Source organism: Boleophthalmus pectinirostris, unplaced genomic scaffold, assembly GCF_026225935.1.
Source record: "Boleophthalmus pectinirostris isolate CB_2022bp ecotype Guang Dong unplaced genomic scaffold, ASM2622593v1 HiC_scaffold_10, whole genome shotgun sequence".
Lineage (NCBI taxonomy): Eukaryota > Metazoa > Chordata > Actinopteri > Gobiiformes > Gobiidae > Boleophthalmus > Boleophthalmus pectinirostris.
The window spans coordinates 11,351,794-11,372,590 of NW_026570971.1; the positions used below are offsets into that span (position 1 = coordinate 11,351,794).

General features: G+C 40.2%; 1 protein-coding gene across 4 annotated transcripts in view; it reads right to left on the bottom strand.

Annotated features, from left to right (window-relative positions):
* Positions 1-69: 69 nt before the first annotated feature.
* Positions 70-20,797, bottom strand: part of LOC129411267 (protein FAM163A-like) — a 60,013-nt gene continuing 39,285 nt past the window's right edge. For 3 of the 4 annotated variants that reach the window (XM_055161639.1, XM_055161644.1, XM_055161651.1), the window contains exons 2-5: positions 10,918-10,997; positions 7,979-8,002; positions 7,791-7,904; positions 70-5,707 (exon numbers count right to left, since the gene is read on the bottom strand). In XM_055161639.1, the coding sequence (XP_055017614.1) occupies positions 5,309-5,707; positions 7,791-7,883 (492 nt within the window). In that variant the 5' untranslated portion in view covers positions 7,884-7,904; positions 7,979-8,002; positions 10,918-10,997 and the 3' untranslated portion in view covers positions 70-5,308. The remainder of the gene's footprint in view (positions 5,708-7,790; positions 7,905-7,978; positions 8,003-10,917; positions 10,998-20,797) is intronic. The other variant, XR_008633228.1, reaches the window with a different exon arrangement.

Sequence of the window (20,797 nt, forward strand, 5' to 3'; positions counted from 1 at the left end):
CCATTGCAACAAACTTTGTGTGAACTGCGAGGAAGATATAGGTCAAAAAAGCCGCTAAGAACTGTTGCGTTGGTGGAGTAAACAGCGTCTGTGCGTCTTGCGTCTGTGGACTGCGTGACAGGTGTACGTAAACCACGTAACGGCAGCGCGCAGGCAAGTCAGTTACGCTAGAAACGTAGGGAGTTTGATTGACAGCCTGTCAGCTCACAGATAACGAGGCAGTGTCGTTATCTATTGGCAAATGTTTAGCCCCACCACGTCCAGAGTTGATGAATTTTTATTCTCTTTTTTTTTGGTCATCATAATTACAAGGCTACTGCACCTCTATAATGCTATCATTGACAATTTGAAACAAAAAAAATCCTCCATACAACCTTTAAGCTAATTTGGAATTACAAAATAAACATAATTTATCATTTTACCTCCTGCATGAACTAAAACAGCATTGCTTTTACTTTAGAGGTGTTTTTTATGACATTTTTTGTAAGGCAACCTCACTTTTTCATTGCTTAGTCATAACATAAACTCTTACCAGTCTCACCAGCTTGTCAAAACAATCCTATTCACTGCTTTTTTATAAAGAAATGCAATAAATATTATGCAGAACTGAGCTGACATTTTGACATTTTGGCCCGGCCCTCCACAATATTTTCTGTTTTCTGGCCTCACAATGCAAAAACTAAAATCTATCCATGTTACGATGACTTGAATTAAGAAAGTTTAATGAAAGTTTGAGTAAATTTCACAAGTAAAATGATCTGCCAAGATTTTTCGTACTTAAAACATAAAAATACATCTTGCTACACTTCAGATAAGAAAAACAACAACTCTTTGCACTTAAAATCAAGTTAATTTAAGCCAAGATATTGCTTTTTGCGGTGCGTGAATGAAAATAATTGCCCACCCCTGGTCTAGACACAAGAATTCACTGTATGGCAACAAAAATCTGCATTTTAACAATATTAATTTTAGCCGCTCCCCATATATATTTAATAACATTGGTCTATAGAATGTTGTGAATTAATCTGAAACACAGCAATAGGCCAATGATGTGGTTCAACATTTGTGAATTTACTTTTTGGATATTTCTCTTTCTTTTTTACAATGGAATCTGTAGGAAAAACTGACCTTTGTGCCTGTCTCAAAGTATGGTATCATCTAATTTTGGAAGTTGATAATTGTGGATAGCAGGTGGCAAACCCTTCACAAAAAAAGTTACACCTTCAAAAAATAAGTGAAGAAATTATTAAATGTTGAATAATGTAGTTGGTTACAGCGACAATAATTAAAATACCAGCTACTATATAATTAAACCTTTTCTCCTCTCATTTTGGCTTTGGGTTCAGCATCGTAAAAGTAGGATTTAAACATGTGGTGTAAAACGGAGCACTCAGAAAACTACCGCCATAACCACGAAACTGGAAATAAAGCGTCTCTAAAGTCTGTTTCCGACGCTCATTTTATCACACATCAAGCCTCCAGTGAGCCATGGGTTTAAAGAATTAAATTAGAATTGACAACAGGATAATAAATATGTTAAAATATTTCGTACAAAACAAGGTAACGGCACAATTGGGTCATATTAGTGCGCGGTAAGATGAATATAGAGGTCCCTTAGGGGTACCCCAGAGGAGCGTAGTGGGACTCTTTAAATTGTCACTCAAGTTTGAATGTCTTTTTCACAATTAGCAGCTCCCAAGGGAAAGACCGGAGAGTTTTATGGTTTCAATAAGACTGTGAGGAGAGAAATAGGCTGTCACACATCACTTCAGCTGAAAAAGTTTAATCCGAGTTCATTTCTCTAGACTTAAAATACGAAGTTTCTCGAGAAGTAGTGACGTAAATGTGAATCTGCTTTGTGCTCTCACCAAAACATACTAAAGATTGTGTTGGGATTCATTTAGTATTTCAAATCCAGTGCATTTAAATTTATGTTTGTGATGATTACAATTTAAAGGTAATAAAAAGTTAATTAAATACCTCTATATATATTTAAAGGTGTATTGTGTAACTTTTCTGGTGGCTGGAAGGGTTCGTCAAATGTGTTTTTCCGTGCAGATGTTGTTGCTTTGTCTGGAATGTTTCACAGTTTGGCATTAAACCTTTCTATCTTCACAGAGACCAAAGCAGACCGAGTTACAGGTCAGATCTGTGGAGAGGCGACCCCGCTCAGAATCAGAATGTCTGTTTTTCTTTATATTTTTGAGCTATAAAACCATAGCCCGAGTCATCAGCCGGTTTCACTTTGTGGAAACAGTCTGACCTCACAGCATTAGGATTCGTTCACTCAACGGTAGGCGGGTACTTTTTTTTAAATTTAACCAATCGTTGCTATTTGGTCGTGGCGATGTAATGCATGTAATACTGGGGCTAACTGGTATATTAAGCTTTTCCCAAATCCCGTAGGAAGAAGAGCAATAACGTCTTTCCCCTTGACAAAATTCACTAAACCTTCTCTTTGTTCCAGCTTTAAATCCTCAATCTCAGGAATCGTTGCCAACACAGAATGTATGGCTCTTCGCTGATTGGCTGGTGCCCGAACTCGCACTTCCGGGGTTCTTGCAAACTGTCTAGTGTATTTGATTCCTGACCTAGTCGCTGAAGAGAAATTAAACTGAGCGGAGGCACTAGGTGGCGCCAGCCTGGCTAATAAAACCACCTGTAATCGAATAAATGTAAGGTAGAACTGTTTAATGTCACACTGTGGAACTTTCCAGGCAGAGCAATGACATATCCATAGAAACAAGCAGGTGACGGACCCCCAACTAAAAAGTTACATAGTGCACCTTTAACATTTGAATACAAACCAATACTGTGTAATCTCCATAAATAATAAAAACTTACTTTGTGCTAAATCTACTTGAAATGTAGAAACTGCACTTCCACAGTCCCCTTATTTATCGAGTGTCTGTATAATCATTAAGCTTATGTTTTTAAACAATGTTATAATTATTGGCATTGTGAACTGTGAACTGTCAAAACAAAATTGAAATTAGTTATAGAAAAAAAATCTATTTGAACACACCTCACAAACAGTTGTGGCTTCATTTCTGTGTGCTGTACAGCGTCATTGTAGCACTGCAACATCTGAAGTTAAAATGTGGAAGATAATTTGTTCCATCGGATTTTAAATTTTAAATACCGCTGAATTTCTCACTTTGAATTTTTGAAATCTGAAAAATGAACTGAATTCTTTTTATTCTGAATTTTAGCTGCTGAAATTTTAAGTATACTTTTTCAGTATATTTCAAATACAAAATTAAGATTTCACCTTTTAAATATTCAGTACAAATATATTCAAGCCTTCAAATTCCATCCATCGATTTTCTTCCGCTTATCCAGGGGCACAGGGGCAGAAGTCTAAGTAGGGACTCTCACACTTCCTTCACCCCAGACACTTCCTCCAGTTCCTCCAGGGTGACCCCAAGGCGCTCCCAGGCCAGCCCAGAGACATAGTCCCTCCAGCGTGTCCTGGGGCCTCCTTCTGGTGGGACTTGCCCACTTGTATCTGTGATCTCGTCCTTTCGGCCCTCAAATTCTACAGTCAAAATTCAAACACTTTGAAAATGTACACTTACAATTACAGCAACTAAAATTCAGAATAAAAATAATTCAGACATGTGGCATTTAAAACTCAAAATCTGATGAAACAAATTATCTTCCATATTGAAATAACTTGAATTCAGAATATGTAGTAGTTTGATTCACTGTTTGATTGTTTAAAGTGGGACTAAACGCCTAAACTCTGCCCACAGCTACAGTGAAACTAGAGCTGTTAGACTGGCAGTGTGTGTGTGGACTGAAGCAGAGCGTGAGAGCGGGGGAGGGGCGTGGTCTGAACTTATGAGGTACAGTGTGATTGGTCCAACAAGTATCCACACTTCAAACCCCGCTCCTTAACCAGGGCAGTCATGCGTAATGTCACAAAGTACTTCAAACTGAAAGGGCCACAGCATGCAGCACACTCACTTAGTTTTTGTATGTTTTTAACCACAAAGCTACAAATGACAAGGAACAGTAAACAGTTCTATTAAAACACCATGTACACAGTTTAGTCCAGGGGTGGGCAAACTTTTTGACTCGTGGGACACAAAGAGTTCTAAAATTTGACGGAAGAGTCGGACCAGGAGGAGATGGAGGGAGTTTTTTGGTAAACCACCTTATAAGAGAAAAAAATAACATGGGATATGACTTTCTCTGACTTCCTGCCAGCATCGTCAGCATGTTTTGTGGTAAAGCGTCGGCTGATATTATATTCTTTAAAAACCGCAACAGTCTCTTTGCATATCGGGCATACAGCAGTTGATCGGTGTTCAGTAAAAAAATATTTAGTTATCCGCTCGACATTCTCTATCTTTACAGAAGGGTTTAGGGGTCAGTACAGCATAATCTGAATGCATCGTAATACGACGAACCTCGATAAAGGTGAATGTATCTAAAGTGCCCTCTATTGGTAAATGCTGGAATTGCAGGAAAAATAAAACATTAACAAGTTTTTTTTTTTTTTTTATTATTATTGTTGTATTTTATTTGTTATTTATTCAAGTTCGGCGGGCCAGATTAAAAAGATTAAAGGGCCGCAGTTTGCCCACCTCTGGTTTAGTCACACTAAAAGTTAATTTAGTGTTTAGTTCCACTTTAAGTTGAAGTAAGATGATTAACAATGAGAAAGTTACATTTGTGTTATTTTGAGTGCTATTTCCTCACTCCTCTGACAGATGATTGAGCTTAATGTTAAAAGGAAAAATCTGTAATAGCCAAGTTAAAAAAAAAAAATTGTTCAAGCTACTTAAAGAGCGTATATTACACGCTTTTCCAATCTACGTTATAATGTTCTTTCTTCGTCAAAAACAGACCTGGAGTTGGTTTTATGAAACAAAACACGTGTTTAAAACAAAAATTCTGCATTTATAGGCTGGTTTCTTGTCACAAACAGAAACAAACTCCATACACTTTCACCAGAATCATTTGGATTTCACCCCAGGAATATCCAAACTCCAGTGAATAAAAGGTAAAATGCAGCTGTTCACTTGAAAACTACAGATTCATAACATCACAAGGTGGAACAGAGCATTTAGAGCTTTGGAGACGAAAACTCAAACGTGTGAATGAAACAAAACACAACTCCAGGTCTGTTTTTGAGGAGGTAACAACATTTTAACATGACTTAAAGCTCACAAGAGTCAATTTTGTGTCATATAGGAGCTTTAAAAACAAATATTCAGAATTCAAGTCATTTCCTCAAACGTAAATCACCCTCTTTTTTGCAGTGCGTGTGAGTGTGCTGGAATTGTCCGTCTTGTGGCAGTCAAACATCCGTGCTGTAGGACTGGAGCGGGGGCGGGGGAGGGGGGAACATCTCCGAAGACCCGTAGAAACTCAGGCTGAGGGGGGAGGGCGTGTGCGGCAGGGTGGAGCCGTGGGACGGGGGCTCGTAGTAGGTGTGGAAGCCCAGCCGCTCGCCCCCGTTGAGCAGCTCGTGGTGGTGGGCCAGTCCCGGGGAGCAGGAGGGGCACAGGCTGAGGGGGGAGGCGGGGGACAGGGGCGACAGGGGCGAGGGGGTGCACAGCTGGTCCAGGGACACGGGGGTGATGTCGGTCCCGTCCATCTCCAGAGCGGCGCAGGCGTCGCAGGGGAAGTGAGAGAGAGGGTCGGCCCCCAGAGAGCCCAGGCCCACCTCCGCCTCAGGCTTCTTACAGCAGTAGTACTACAGACACACAGAAACACATGTCATAAATCAAGAACTGAGCTTTGGGAAACTATAGGTGGACAAAAAGAGTTACGTTCAATATATCAGATGAAAAACTTCAAATGAGTTAACCTTAAGATACAAGCTCGATTGTCAAACTTACAAAAATCCTTCTTGTACAGCTCCACAAAACTTTAGGTATGGAGCAAAACGTTCTCTACAAATACATGCACACAACTAACCTCCTGAGAGCTGTAATAAGTTAAATTAAATAGTAATTAGCTACTTTATTCTGAGCAAGATAGCAGTTTGACAAGACTAAAGCACATGTCAGCCACCGGGACGAGGGAGGGGGTAAAATAAAAAAAAACTTACAGAAATTCTTACAAAAATACCTACAAGACTAGAGCTACTGTAGACCACGACTATTGATTAAACACATGCTTTTCTTGAAATTTTATTTTATTTTTTTTAGCATTACCTTTTATTTTTATAAACGATAAACTTTTGTGCCTCTTTTAACATTAGTATAGGCGAGTTTCATTGTTGACAAAAGCGCGCGTTGCATGTTGGGAACTATTTTGGTCGGCGGCAAGAAACACTAATTCAACATGACGGACGGAGCGAGAAAGCACGTAAAGGGTATTGATCCCGGTTATTTATCCACTCTAACGGCAGAGGACCCAAGACCATTTGACCAGAAATTGGTCATAAGCATCGATGGACGACAAATCACCCTTTTCAACCCCTAAAGAGCCTGGACCAAACCAAATTTCTGGTCAGAATCGCCAACTACCTGGACAAATATTCACTTTGGCGATATCCACAATGACTTGGTGGAAACTCCTGGGCCATTCACAGCAGAAAAGATGAAAACCTCCAAGAGTCTCGATGTGTTGTTGAACTTGTTGGAGTCCACGGTTTGCTAGGATCTTCTACGTTTTGCTCTGCGGATGTTTGAAAGCCGTTTAATTCACCGTTAGCGGTTCTTTTCACTCGGAATACGAAAAAGACATTTTCCTTCTTCCGTGCTTCTATTTGTGCATCCGATAATGCAGCAGGAATTTACCGTTATCGGGGATAAATACGCGAGGTTACGCACTGTGTTTGACCACTACTGTGTTTCTTGCCTCCGACCAAAATATTTCCCAGCATGCAACGCGGGCTTTTAATAACAATGACGTCAGCTGAAACTCGCCTATTAGTTTGTACGACCATAAACAAAAAATCCTTACATTTTTTTCATTCTCATTATGGTTTATTTTGTACGATCATAAACGATAATCTTTTGTGCCTTTGTTAACATTGCTATTACAACCATAAATGAAAAAAAATTTATAAAAAAATCAAAACGGGCATCTTTAAAAAAAAAAAAATGAACATAAGAACTAAGAAAAGAAGTGATTGTATTTCTGTTGGAGGGGGTTAGTTTATGGAACAACGTGAGGTCCAGCACTGTAAAAACCTTCGAAAAATGTATAAAGTGTAAAGTGTAAAAGTGTTATGCATTCAATTTAGTTTGTTTTAATTTATATTTTGTCACTTATATGTACAGTGAGTCATAAGTTAAGCTGTAAATGCAAACTTTTCTTTCTTGGAATTCTGTTTTTAATAGGGTTTGGTTCTTTTGCTTCAGCTTGGACTCTTTCTGTCATGGTCCATGTAGTTGTGGTCTGTTTTGTTTTTGTTTTGTAAAAAAAAAAAAAAAAAAAAAGAAAGTCTATTTCAAGTGAGTATAAGTAGCATATACTCAAAATAAATAAATAAATAACAGACGTACTGTATATTTTATAAATGGTGAAACTATTGTTGGATTTATTCATCTGTTGTTCCCAAAGCTACTTGAAAATCAGAAAATTTTTTGAGACTACAGGTTATATTTTCTTTATGATGTCAGTAATTCATAGTAATATAATAAACTAGTAGTAGTATTTAAGAAACACATCTACTAACAAAATCCATGGCACTATCACTTACAGCCTCCTTACCAAAAGAGTGGATTTGAGCATTTCAGCTTCTACCAACAGCGGTCTGCATATTTGACCAACGGAACAAAACTAAATGATCCCTGCTGTATATTTAGATAAAGAGTGACATGTACCTGGAGTCTACAGTAACAGAGCACCGCTATGATGCACAGCAGGATGACTCCGGCCAGTATTCCCCCGGTTATCACGATCGTTCCAGCGGACATTCGACCTGTTCTCCATCCAACCTGCACATCAAAAAACCACACGTGCGTCACATAAGAGCACCGCTTCAGCTGCAATAATAACACTCTGTACTTACATCCAAGGAAGGCTTCTATAATACCTGGAAAGACACAAAACAGAAATGAAACTAAATGTGTAAGATTGTTAGTTGTGATTATAATGTAAATAGGCCACTGATGTAACCCACGGTAAACACATGTTATCCAGCTGCCCCTCCACACGTCCACATGTGAGTGTTCAGTGTTCAGATGCTGCGCTGAACACTTACATGTGGACATGTGGTAGGGCACATGTCCACATGTAAGAATTACTTTTATTCATCCCCAAGGGGAAATTCTTTTCATTTTAGACATGCAGCTGAGCAGCAGAAGTTCAAATATAAAACATATATATATATATATCAGTAGCTTAAAGAAAATAACTGCAAGTCTTAATCAATTAAACCCACAATAAAATAAACTTCAATGATAAAAATGTAGTACTTCCATAACATTTTTACATCAGTCCAGTTTTACAAAAAGGAGGTGTGAAGAGAATATTGCAGAAGGTTGTACAGTAAGACTTTACAGCACAGAGTTGAGAAGATGCAAAAGTGACGTCTCATCTTCACTTTTTATTCCGCGTTTAGACGAGCGTTTTCGGGAGGAAATCTGCATGCATACGGTGATGCAAATGTGTCTGGAATTCGATTGGGTATGCATGCCGGGCGGCTCGGCGCCTAGGTGTTGATGTACGTGACGTAAACCAGATCTGACCAGAGTTTTGCGTCTTGGGCAATGTAGACGGAAACACTACAGCGGAGTGTATTAAACTTTTCCACTCTGGAGGTGGTTTCAGATTTTTGAGTATTTAAGTCCCAAAACGGGCCCTCGGTGGAGCAGCGTGGCATGAAGAGTCTATGGTCGAACGAGCTCTTGTAGCTGACCAAGTGGAGTGCGGGGAGGGAGAGTCCAGAATAGTCCTGATTTTGGACAACATTGTCCTGTCCGACACTACAGTCACAGAGTCCAGCTCCTCCCCCCACAACATGGCACCTTCTTCATGATCTTTCTGAGTCTAATAGTGTCCCTCATGTGCAGACTTCCCCAGCAGACCACAGTGTACATGATGCCCCTGGATGCTACAGGCTCATAGAACATCCTGAGTATTGTCCTGCAGATGTCAAAGGACCTCAGCCTCCCCACAGAGTAGAGGCGGCTCTTGTTCCTCGTTCCAGTCCAGTTTATTGGCTGTTAGACATTGCCATATTGCAGGTTTATTCAACTTGTGGCATGGAAACCAGATGAGGCCTTCAAAATCGAGTTCAAACTACTGTCCAAATGTAAAAATATTTTCTCTTTTTCACTGCTTTAGAATTGCTTTAATTCTGGGTTAGTACTACTTTAGTCCTGGTTTAGTGTTTGTTTAATTCTGTTTTAGACAAGGTTTAGTCCTGGTTGAATTCTGCTTTAGTCCCATTTACCACTAATTAAGTCCTAGTTTATTTAACACTGGTTCAGAACTGGATTGGCAATTTCAGAAAGCAATGTCAGTGAAGCCTTTTGCATTTTATTTTTCACAAAAATCAAATATAAGAATTGTTGTGTTTGATCTAGTGTTGGAAATATTCAGTGTTGGGGAGTAACAGATTACATGTACCAGAGTTACGTAACCAGAGTACAAATTATGAGTAACTGTATTCAGTTACAGTTACTGTTTCAGTGAGTGGTAATTGGATTACAGTTACTTTATTGAAATAAATTACACAGCGGTATTTTCCTGTTTTCACTTTTTTTGGTCTTTTTTTGGTACTTCCACTCATTGCCGGACACTAAACCAGGTCAAAAACCAGGTCTAAACCAGGTCCAAACCAGGTCTAAACCAGGATTAAAACCAGGTCTAAACCACGTCCAAACCAGGACTAAAACCAGGTCTAAACCAGGGCCAAACCAGGTCTAAACCAGGACTAAAACCAGGTCTAAACCAGGTCTAAACCAGGGCCAAACCAGGTCTAAACCAGGACTAAAACCAGGTCTAAACCAGGTCTAAAACCAGGGCCAAACCAGGTCCAAACCAGGTCTAAACCAGGACTAAAACCAGGTCTAAACCAGGTCTAAACCAGGTCCAAACCAGGTCTAAACCAGGTCTAAACCAGGTCTAAAACCAGGTCCAAACCAGGTCTAAACCAGGATTAAAACCAGGTCTAAACTATGTCTCAAACAGGATTTAACAGGACTAAATGATGCTGCGCGGTCGTGTCTCCTCCTCTTCTGTCAATAATATTTTTAATTTGGTCAAGTAAAGTCTGGTCTTTTTTAAATTTTCTTTTAGCAGATAAAACATCTTATGTGAAGATTTCCTCATCTTTGCTTCTCTACAGCAAATCAAGTAATCCAAAGTATTCAGATTATGTTACTCACTTTAAGTAATTTAATGGATTACGTTACTAACTACATTTTGGGGCATGTAATCTGTAATCTGTAGGGGAATACATTTTAAAAGTAACCTTCCCAACACTGGAAATATTTCGTCCGACCCAAAATTGTGCTGAAAGTGTTGGTGTGAAAGTTGTTGAATTGCCCTGTCATAAAGTGAACCACTTGAGCGCACCTAACGCTCTAATTCTCAGCAGTAATTAATCTGCGCGGTGACAGAGTGCTTAGCGTTGCTGGCTCTCAAGTAGAAGGTTGCGGGTTAGATTCTCTGCCTCAATTAATGTGGCAGAGATTACGGGACGACGTTCCTGGAGACAAGCAGGTGGCGAACCCAGAAAAGAAATAAATAAATGACTGCTGTTACTCTGCTTCTGCTGCTAATTTTACTTTTACTTCAAACATAATCCTTCAAATCCCCGCGCGTTCTTTCTTTGTGTGTGTCCCTGCGCATGATAAAGCCCAGGTCTGTGTCTGCGGGCTGTTTATCCCTCTCTGTTTATTTGCGCATTAACTGCTCTTTGTTGTCGGCAGAGGTCAGGGACGTTGACAAGGAGCAGAGTGCCCCCTGGAGGCAGCAGCGTAAACAAACATAAGCCCTTACATCAGAGGACAGCGGGACATCGAAGGAGGTCGGGGGTCAGGCTCGGCAGGTGGACGGCAGGCGGGACTTCGCGGGTCAATCTGGAAGACACGTGCGAGAGAGAGTTAGGAGAGGGAAGAAAGATAAATCAAAAATGGAACAAAAATGCGGTTTGAAGTGTTGGATCAGAAAAGGAGGAGCGTGAGAGGAGTGGGCACGTGTGGGGAAGCTGGACAATGTGGTTGCACACGGCAAAAAACAATATCTAAGTAAGTTAAAACGACTTAAATTAAGAACATTTGACTTTATTTGAGTGGATTCAGCTTGACAAGTAAAAGGATCTATCAATGGAACAAGTGTGTTTTTCTTAATTCAAGCAGCATTTGATTTTGTTTCTCATTTTAAGTGCGTAAGAGTTGTTGTTTTTCTGATTTTAAGATCTATTTTCATATTTTAAGCACAAAAAGTCGTATTCCTCTCATTTGTCAAATGAAATTTACTCAAATCATGATAAAACTTTCTTAATTCAAGACATCTTAACTTGGCTAGATTGTAGTTTTTGCGGAGTAAGTAGGAGGCAGACTCAGACAAAAAAAAAAAGAAATGTACAGAAAATTTGCAAAAATGTATTAAAGAAGCAACAGAAATGAACAAAATTGAGGAAAAACCCATGTGTGCAGTTACCAGTGTTGGGAGTAATGCATTATAAAAGTAACGAATTACTGTAATGTGTTGCTTTTTGCTGTAACGGAGTAATGTAAGACAATACAGGGAAAAATGGTAATATTTTAGTTGGTACAAATGTCAGTGATGCGCGTTACAAAGCTTTTTTAACCTGGATTGAAGTGGTGGGTTTTTCGTTTTTCTTCATGCAAATTCACTAAAATCACCGCGATATCAGCAGCGGTGAAACGACATCGTTACGGTTCCGAATGTCGGGACTGGCCCAAAGGTCGCCAGCGTAGACCGCGGGCAAAAGGACCAGAGCAAAGGCCTGTGCTCCACGGTGGTAACTGCAGCTGACGCCCTGTCACGCTTTGAGGACACCTGCTCCACGCGCTCGAGGTTCTCTCAGGGGCGGTCCTAGATTCCAAGTCCTAGTCCAAGATTTGTCCTGTTTTTGTCCTGTTTTAGTCCTGCATAGTCCTGGTTTAATCCTGGATAGTCCTGTTTTAGTCCTGGTTTAGTCCTGGTTTAGTCCTGGTTTAGACCTGGTTTAGTCCTGGTTTAGACCTGGTTTAGTCCTGGTTTAGTCCTGGTTTAGTCCTGGTTTAGACCTGCTGGTTTAGTCCTGGTTTAGTCCTGGTTTTAGTCCTGGTTTAGTCCTGGTTTAGTCCTGGTTTAGTCCTGGTTTAGTCCTGTTTTAGTCCTGGATAGTCCTGTTTTAGTCCTGGATAGTCCTGTTTTAATCCTGGTTTACTCCTGGTTTAGTCCTGGTTTAGTCCTGGTTTAGACCTGGTTTAGTCCTGGTTTAGTCCTGGTTTAGTCCTGGATAGTCCTGTTTTAGTCCTGTTTTAGTCCTGGATAGTCCTGTTTTAATCCTGGTTTAGACCTGGATAGTCCTGTTTTAGTCCTGGTTTACTCCTGGTTTAGTCCTGGTTTAGACCTGGTTTACTCCTGGTTTAGACCTGGTTTAGTCCTGGTTTAGTCCTGTTTTAGTCCTGGTTTAGTCCTGTTTTAGTCCTGGATAGTCCTGTTTTAGTCCTGGTTTACTCCTGGTTTAGACCTGGTTTAGTCCTGGTTTACTCCTGGTTTAGTCCTGATTTAGTCCTGGATTTAGTCCTGTTTTAGTCCTGGTTTAGTCCTGGTTTAGACCTGGTTTACTCCTGGTTTAGACCTGGTTCAGTCCTGGTTTAGTCCTGGTTCAGTCCTAGATAGTCCTGTTTTATTCCTGGATAGTCCTGTTTTAGTCCTGGATAGTCCTGGTTTAGTCCTGGTTTACTCCTGGTTTAGACCTGGTTTAGTCCTGGTTTACTCCTGGTTTAGTCCTGATTTAGTCCTTGATAGTCCTGTTTTAGTCCTGGTTTACTCCTGGTTTAGTCCTGGTTTAGACCTGGTTCAGTCCTGGTTTAGTCCTGGTTCAGTCCTGGTTTAGTCCTGGTTTAGTCCTGGTTTAGACCTGGTTTAGACCTGGTTTACTCCTGGTTTAGTCCTAGATAGTCCTGTTTTAGTCCTGGATAGTCCTGGTTTAGTCCTGGTTTACTCCTGGTTTAGTCCTGATTTAGTCCTGGATAGTCCTGTTTTAGTCCTGGTTTACTCCTGGTTTAGTCCTGGTTTAGACCTGGTTCAGTCCTGGTTTAGTCCTGGTTCAGTCCTGGTTTAGTCCTGGTTTAGTCCTGGTTTAGACCTGGTTTAGACCTGGTTTACTCCTGGTTTTAGTCCTGGAGTTTAGTCCTGGTTTAGTCCTGGTTTAGTCCTGGTTTAGTCCTGGTTTAGTCCTGGTTTACTCCTGGTTTAGTCCTGGTTTTTAGTCCTCAGTCCTGGTTTAGACCTGGTTCAGTCCTGGTCCTGGTTTAGTCCTGGTTTAGTCCTTTAGTCCTGTTCAGTCCTTTCAGTCCTGGTTCAGTCCTGGTTTAGACCTTGTTTAGTCCATATATGGCAAAAGTTCAACATCTTTGCAGTTATTTTGGTGAGAGTAATTTAAAAGTGCTGTAAGAGTCATGTCATATTTTACATTTTAAAAACCGTATCATTGTAATGTAACGAATGACTTTGAAATGAGAGTAACAAGTCATAAATAACACATGACAGTTTTGAAGTAACTTGCCCAACAGTGACAGTCCCACTGATGTTCACCTCGACTAAAGCAGACTTTAATAGTCTCTCCAGCCGGTAAAACCTCCCTGGGGTTAGTACATTTCACTTTGCAGGTGACATTTTAGCAGCAAGCCAAATGTAGCTGTAACATTTACGTGGATCTGAGTCTCATAAACAGAACAGAAAACGAGAAACACAAGAATACTTAAGCATGTGACGGGTTAAAACTAAAATACAGTTGACATCAGTAGATTGAAGATTTCATTTGGAATCCAGCCTTTTCTGTTTTTGTCATTTATTTTGGTGAAGTTTATCATTTTACTTCTTAGTGTTGAGTATCATAAAGAAGTTGCCGATACGATACATACCTCGATACATAAGCCACGATACGATACATATCTCGATACAGTGAGCTTTTGATTCGATATGATTCAATACGATATATTTCAAATCAATTCTCTATGGTTCAGTAAAAAAATAAAGGCTAAATCAAGTCTTTGTTAAACCACTTCTTGTGCAAAGTTAATATAAAACACAAACATTTTAATCATCAAAACAGTGAAAATGTCAAATGTGTCGCGTTAATGAGTTTCAACAACAAAACTGTAGCGCTGTAACATTAGTTCTGGTTTCCTGTTTAGTCCTGGTTTAGTTTAGTCCTGTAACTGGTTTAGTCCTGGTTTAGAACCTGGTTTAGACCTGGTTTACTCCTGGTTTAACTGGTTTAGTCCTGGTTTAGTCCTGGTTTAGTCCTGGTTTAGTCCTGGTTAGTCCTGGTTTAGTCCTGGTTTACTGGTTTACCTGGTTTAGTCCTGGTTTAGTCCTTTTAGTCCTTAGTCCTGTTTTAGTCCTGGATAGTCCTGGTTTAGTCCTGGTTTAGACCTGGTTTACTCCTGGTTTAGACCTGGTTTAGTCCTGTTTAGTCCTGTTTAGTCCTGGATAGTCCTGTTTAGTCCTGGTTTACTCCTGGTTTAGTTCTGGTTTAGTCCTGGTTCAGTCCTGGTTCAGTCCTGGTTCAGTCCTGGTTTAGTCCTGGTTTAGTCCTGGTTTAGACCTGGTTTAGACCTGGTTTACTCCTGGTTTAGTTCTGGTTTAGTCCTGGTTTAGTCCTGGTTCAGTCCTGGTTTAATCCTGGTTTAGTCCTGGTTTAGTCCTGGTTTAGTCCTGGTTTAGACCTGGTTTACTCCTGGTTTAGACCTGGTTTAGTCCTGGTTTAGTCCTGTTTTAGTCCTGGATAGTCCTGTTTTAGTCCTGGATAGTCCTGGTTTAGTCCTGGTTTAGACCTGGTTTACTCCTGGTTTAGACCTGGTTTAGTCCTGGTTTAGTCCTGTTTTAGTCCTGGATAGTCCTGTTTTAGTCCTGGATAGTCCTGGTTTAGACCTGGTTTAGTCAAGTTATTTCAAATCAATTCTCTATGGTTCAGTAAAAAATAAAGGCTAAATCAAGTCTTTGTTAAACCACTTCTTGTGCAAAGTTAATATAAAACACAAACATTTTAATCATCAAAACAGTGAAAATGTCAAATGTGTCGCATTAATGAGTTTCAACAACAAAACTGTAGCGCTGTAACAAAATAATTTAGTAAAATATACCAAAAAATACTCAGCATACAGCAGCATTTCAATATTTTTGCACACGCCTAATGCATATGAGTATCAGAAGTGAAAAAGCTGGATCTGTAAAAGGAGCTTTGTCACAGCGTGCTCTGCAGAGACAAGAATAGAAGCATAAAAGCTCTGAATATTGTCCTGTTTTACTGCAGTTTTACCCATTACGTTTAAAGGAAGGGAACGCAAATAAGCCGCTATTCTACTTCAGTAACAAAGAAATGACTTAATAGCGAGAGTGTGATTAGTTCGGTGCCACGGACGCACTGCTTGTAATTACCTGTCGCACGGATTGGATTATCTCAAGCAAAACAAAAGGAGAACCTATAGCTGGAGGACATTTTGCAAGCTTTTGGTAACAGGGCAGCTGCGAGGTCTTAAAAGTCTTAAAAAGGTCTTAAATTTCATGTTCCTAAATTAAGGTCTTAAAAAGTCTTAAATTATGTTGTCCAAGTCTTATTTTTTCACAAAGGTCTTAAATTTCATTATCCTATTTTTTTGTAAACTCAACCGGGCTGCAGTGTAATGTGAAATGGAAGGAGAGTAAAAAAAACAACGTGAAATAACGTAACATGAATGAACGTCTAATTTGGAGTATGCGCAAACAATACTTCGTTTTTTGGCACCGGCGGCAATGAGTAAACAATCAATTCCGTATACAATGACCAAGACTCAAAACTCTGGTCAGATACGTACGTGTTTACGTCATCGCCACCGAGCGTCACCACCGAGCCGCCTGGTGGGGGTGGGCGATATCTCAATATTTTAAATATATCGAGATATTTTTTAAACTCAGTATGGATTCTGACATATCGTATATATCGATATGATGCTTATATTCAATTTTGATTTCGCCGCTTCGCTTGTTTACCTTCTCTGTCGTCGACTCCGCGCGCCTCCGCCTCCCTGGTTTTGTTCGCTTGTGTCTCATTCACTCGTCACTATCGCCGTGAACGCCGAAAGTTGGTGCCAGTGAAAAGCTTCTAGCGCCACGAAACTTTTCCACCATTTACAGACAAGAACATCAGCAGCACATCCTCACAGAAAGAACACTCATGTTCCACTGAGTCGTGTCCTTTAGTCCAAAAGAAGCTGAACCAATTAGCGGTGCTGTTTATGCAAATTAGCCATGCGCTTTTAAGTTTCGTTTCTGTAAAACGTAAACACGTGTGCAAAACTGCATTAAACACATTAGAATCTCACATGGGCTGATGTGGCTCTAGAGTCGTTATGTTTTATATGTTGTAAAGTTTAGTAATATAAAGTTTATTTATGCAGAAGATTTTAATGAATAATCTGCTGCAGTGTCACTTGTATTGTATTGTTTTGTTTGGAAACGTTGGGTTTGATCTGCAGTGGATTGTGGGAAACCTCAGAGCTCCTTACACTGGTGAGGAACATGGATCTGTTACAATAAGGAACCTCCCAACGTTCCTCTGCTGAAGGAGCTCATGGTTCTGGTTCTGGTTTGGGTAACAGAGTTAATGCAAATGAGATGAGCTTGAGTTCAGCTGTTTTATTTATGAATGAAAATAAGGCAATATGTATTATTTCTTTTATTTTACAGTTAAATTATTATTTATGTAATTAGAGATTTTTGTAATCTTAAATGTGGCAGAAGCACTTTGTTCCTACATGAACTTCCTCTTTGCACTACAATTAAAAAAAGACCTTGTGGAATTTGGCAGATTTGTCTTTGCAATTTTCAGTTTTAGGGGGTTATTTTTTCCTGTACAGATATCGAGATATATATCGTATATCGAGATATAGCAAAATATATCGAAATATATTTTTGATCCATATCACCCAGCCCTACTGCCTGGCTTTCATACCCAACCCAATTCCACACACTTTTGCATCACCGTATGCACGCAGTTTTCCTTCCAAAAACACTCATCTAAATGCGGAATAAAAAGTGACTTCAGTGTCTTCTGTTCAGACCGTCCTCATATAAACGTAGCCTTAGACTCTAGACATAGTACCAGTAGTTGGTTGGTCATTATTAGAATTAGACCTGGTGCTTTTTGCCCGTATAATGGGCGCGACGTTGGTCTTAATTTTCATTGAAGTGGTCTTTAAAAGGTCTTAAAAAAGTCTTAAATTTGGGGTGGTCAAACCCGGGGATACCCTGCACAAACTCCATACATTTTGACGAATTTCTTTAACTTTGAAGATAGTTCTTACATCGTAAAATATCTCTATAATATCTTTAAAGTCCAGTTGTGCCCACTTCTGTTCAGATTTAAGATTGAGACTTTTGAACGACTCTCGCAGGTCCCTGGTGCTGCACTGCGGTCACTCGTTGCAGAGGAAAAAACGACACACTATGGAACAATCAATGACTGCCGTTGGAAAAAAGAGAGCAGAGATTCAACTTTCAATCGCTTTTTAATTTAAATTTCATCCGGTGTGACATTAAAAATTATTCAAATGTAACTTGAGTGTTGAAAATGCTATCTCGGGCTTGTGGGATGTCTTTTGTACACGTGTAAAACCATTATTTTTCATATTAATACCATATGAATAATAAGCACCAGAACGGCGTTAGATACGAACAGGCCCCGTGTACTCTGAGGGGAATTGGAAACATGGCCGACACTTTCCAATATATCGCAGCAGCGGCTCTTGATAGCGCGGCAGGTGATTAACATACTGAATGTAGCCACACGTTAACCATATGGCCACAGAGCTATAGGCAAACGCACCGAACACCTGAAGCATGCTAATGTGAGGGCCACGCCGAGCTCGGGTTTAAGTCTTGTGCATAATTAGTCTCATTTGGTGGACTTGGGATGTGCAGATTATATAAACATGACAAAATTACACCACATGGCACTGGAGAGGGTGTCTTCCTCTGCAGCTTCTTTCTAAGGTTTTCTCAAAAGATACAAAAGTAAAGCTACGGACGGCTACAGAGAATGCCACTATTTTTTTTTTTTATCTTGTGATATAGTTTTGAAAAAGGGGCTTAGATTAATTTCTGAATTCCTGAATTTCCTCCTTCACCAATCAAAGCTGTTCGAATTAGGGGATTGCAAAAATATCAAAATATCGATATATCGTATCGTTTAATGTCATGATACAGTATCGACATCATGGGCTGCTGTATCGATATATCACCAAGAGTATTTTTTGGTATATTTTACAAAATTATTTTGTTACAGGGCGGCAGTTTTTGGTTTTTTTTTGAGGAACGAAACTCTTTTATGCAACACATTTGACATTTTAACAGTTTTGATGATTAAAATGGGCGTATTTCATATTAACTTTGCACAAGAAGTGGTTTAACAAACACTTTTAGTATCACAGCCATGATTTAGCCTTTATTTTTTATTGAACTTGTATTGACTCACTTTGAAATATATCATATTGAATCGAAAGTGCACTGTATCGAGATATGTATCGTATCGCGGCCTATGTATCGAGGTATGTATCGTATCGCGGCCTATGTATCGAGGTATGTATCGTATCGTGGCCTATGTATCGAGGTATGTATCGTATCGTGGCCTATGTATCGAGGTATGTATCGTATCGTGGCCTATGTATCGAGGTATGTATCGTATCGTGGCCTATGTATCGAGATATGTATCGTATCGTGGCCTATGTATCGAGGTATGTATCGTATCGTGGCCTATGTATCGAGATATGTATCGTATCGCGGCCTATGTATCGAGGGATATGTATCGTATCGTGGCCTATGTATCGAGATATGTATCGTATCGCGGCCTATGTATCGAGGTATGTATCGTATCGCGGCCTATGTATCGAGGTATGTATCGTATCGCGGCCTATGTATCGAGGTATGTATCGTATCGCGGCCTATGTATCGAGGTATGTATCGTATCGCGGCCTATGTATCGAGGTATGTATCGTATCGCGGCCTATGTATCGAGGTATGTATCGTATCGTGGCCTATGTATCGAGGTATGTATCGTATCAGCAACTTCTTAATGATACCAGCCCTAGTTCAAATGCAGCTCTCTTTTTTCCTTTGTCATTACTCGTTTCAGCTTCTAACAAAATCTTTTCCAGTCTTCCTTTTTTCACAGATCATATTATCTGTCTCCCTACATTCCTGTTTGGTAAGACATAAAATTCATCTATGTCTAAGTATGTTTTTATTTATATAGCGTTTTTCACAGACATATGTCACAAAGATGCTTTACAGAGCATTATTCATTCACTCCAGACCCCATGGTGGTGAGCTTCTGTTGTAGCCACAACTGACCTGGGGCAGACTGATGGAAGCACGGCTGCCAATCTGCACCATCGGTCCCTCCAACCACCACCATCACTTACACACACAACCACAGTCATACTAGGCAACATGGGTGAAGTGTCTTGCCTAAAGACACAACAACAGTGTTTCCGAATGGCGCCCCCCTGTGGCACCTGATTTTCCCAGTGGTCTCCCATCCAAGTTCTAACCAGACCCGGCACCGCTTAACTTCTGAGATCTGACGGGATCAGGCTTTGATATGGACACACACCAATCATACACCTTCACTAAACTTGTGCTGGTCTTTCCTGTGAAGATGGAAGTAACAACTCTGCATGTGTAATACAAAATCAAGCTACGCAGAAGTTGTCACATACATTATTTGACGATTTAAAAGCAGTTTTACATGATTGTAATGACGATATCAGATGTTGGTCAAACTCCAGTCCATGAGTCTGAAGTGACGGCTCATGTTCATTGGTGCTGCCATCTTGAGGACTGAAGCTGGTCCCGTCTGCTCTGCACTGTAGGCTGCACCAACAACAAGTCTCAAAGGAAAAGTTTACCGCTCGGTTTTCCAGGATTCATCCATGTGGTCCTCTTTGAGCAGGCTGATCTCCTCCTCTTTAGCTTCCAGCTTCTTGCTGTGCTCATTACAGACACGTACCAACCGGTGCTCACGCTGAGCTTGGTGACGAGCCTTGAATTCCCACATCTCTTCCTCCTTCTCCCTGTTGAGCTGCTCCTTTTACTTCTTTTTCCCTTTAACTGGCTTCATCTCTTTGAGCAGATCTTCTTGGGAGTCCTGGTGGTCGTGGACCCTCTCACACCGCTCTGGGGAGGACAGCTCTCCCTGTTGACCACAGACAGGTTACTCATGTGTGCAGGATTTTCCGTGGCGTCTGCTTCTCGGGGGAGGCTCTGCTGCTTCTGGCTCGTTTTGTTTCCAGTTGAGCTGTCGTTTTTTTGTTACGAACTGAGGTTTGGGGTTAATATTCTGACTCTAATTATTTTAACAAATTGAAATGAACCAGTTTGAGTTCATTAGGATATTTCTAGTTTCAACTGATAATTTTTACAACGTGAGATAGAAAATTGTGATTCTGTAAAACTTAACTATGTAAACCTGAGATGAAGAAGACGCAGAGGACGTGTGTTCAAGGACACTGTTTTCATGTTTTGTTCATAAATGTGGCACTTATTGAGCAGAATGATTGCATGGTTATGAGAGACATTTCATTAGCTCATTGCGCTAATAACAATGTTATGCTATCCATGAGGATGATCTGCATGAAATACTTAATCAACTCCAGGAGAA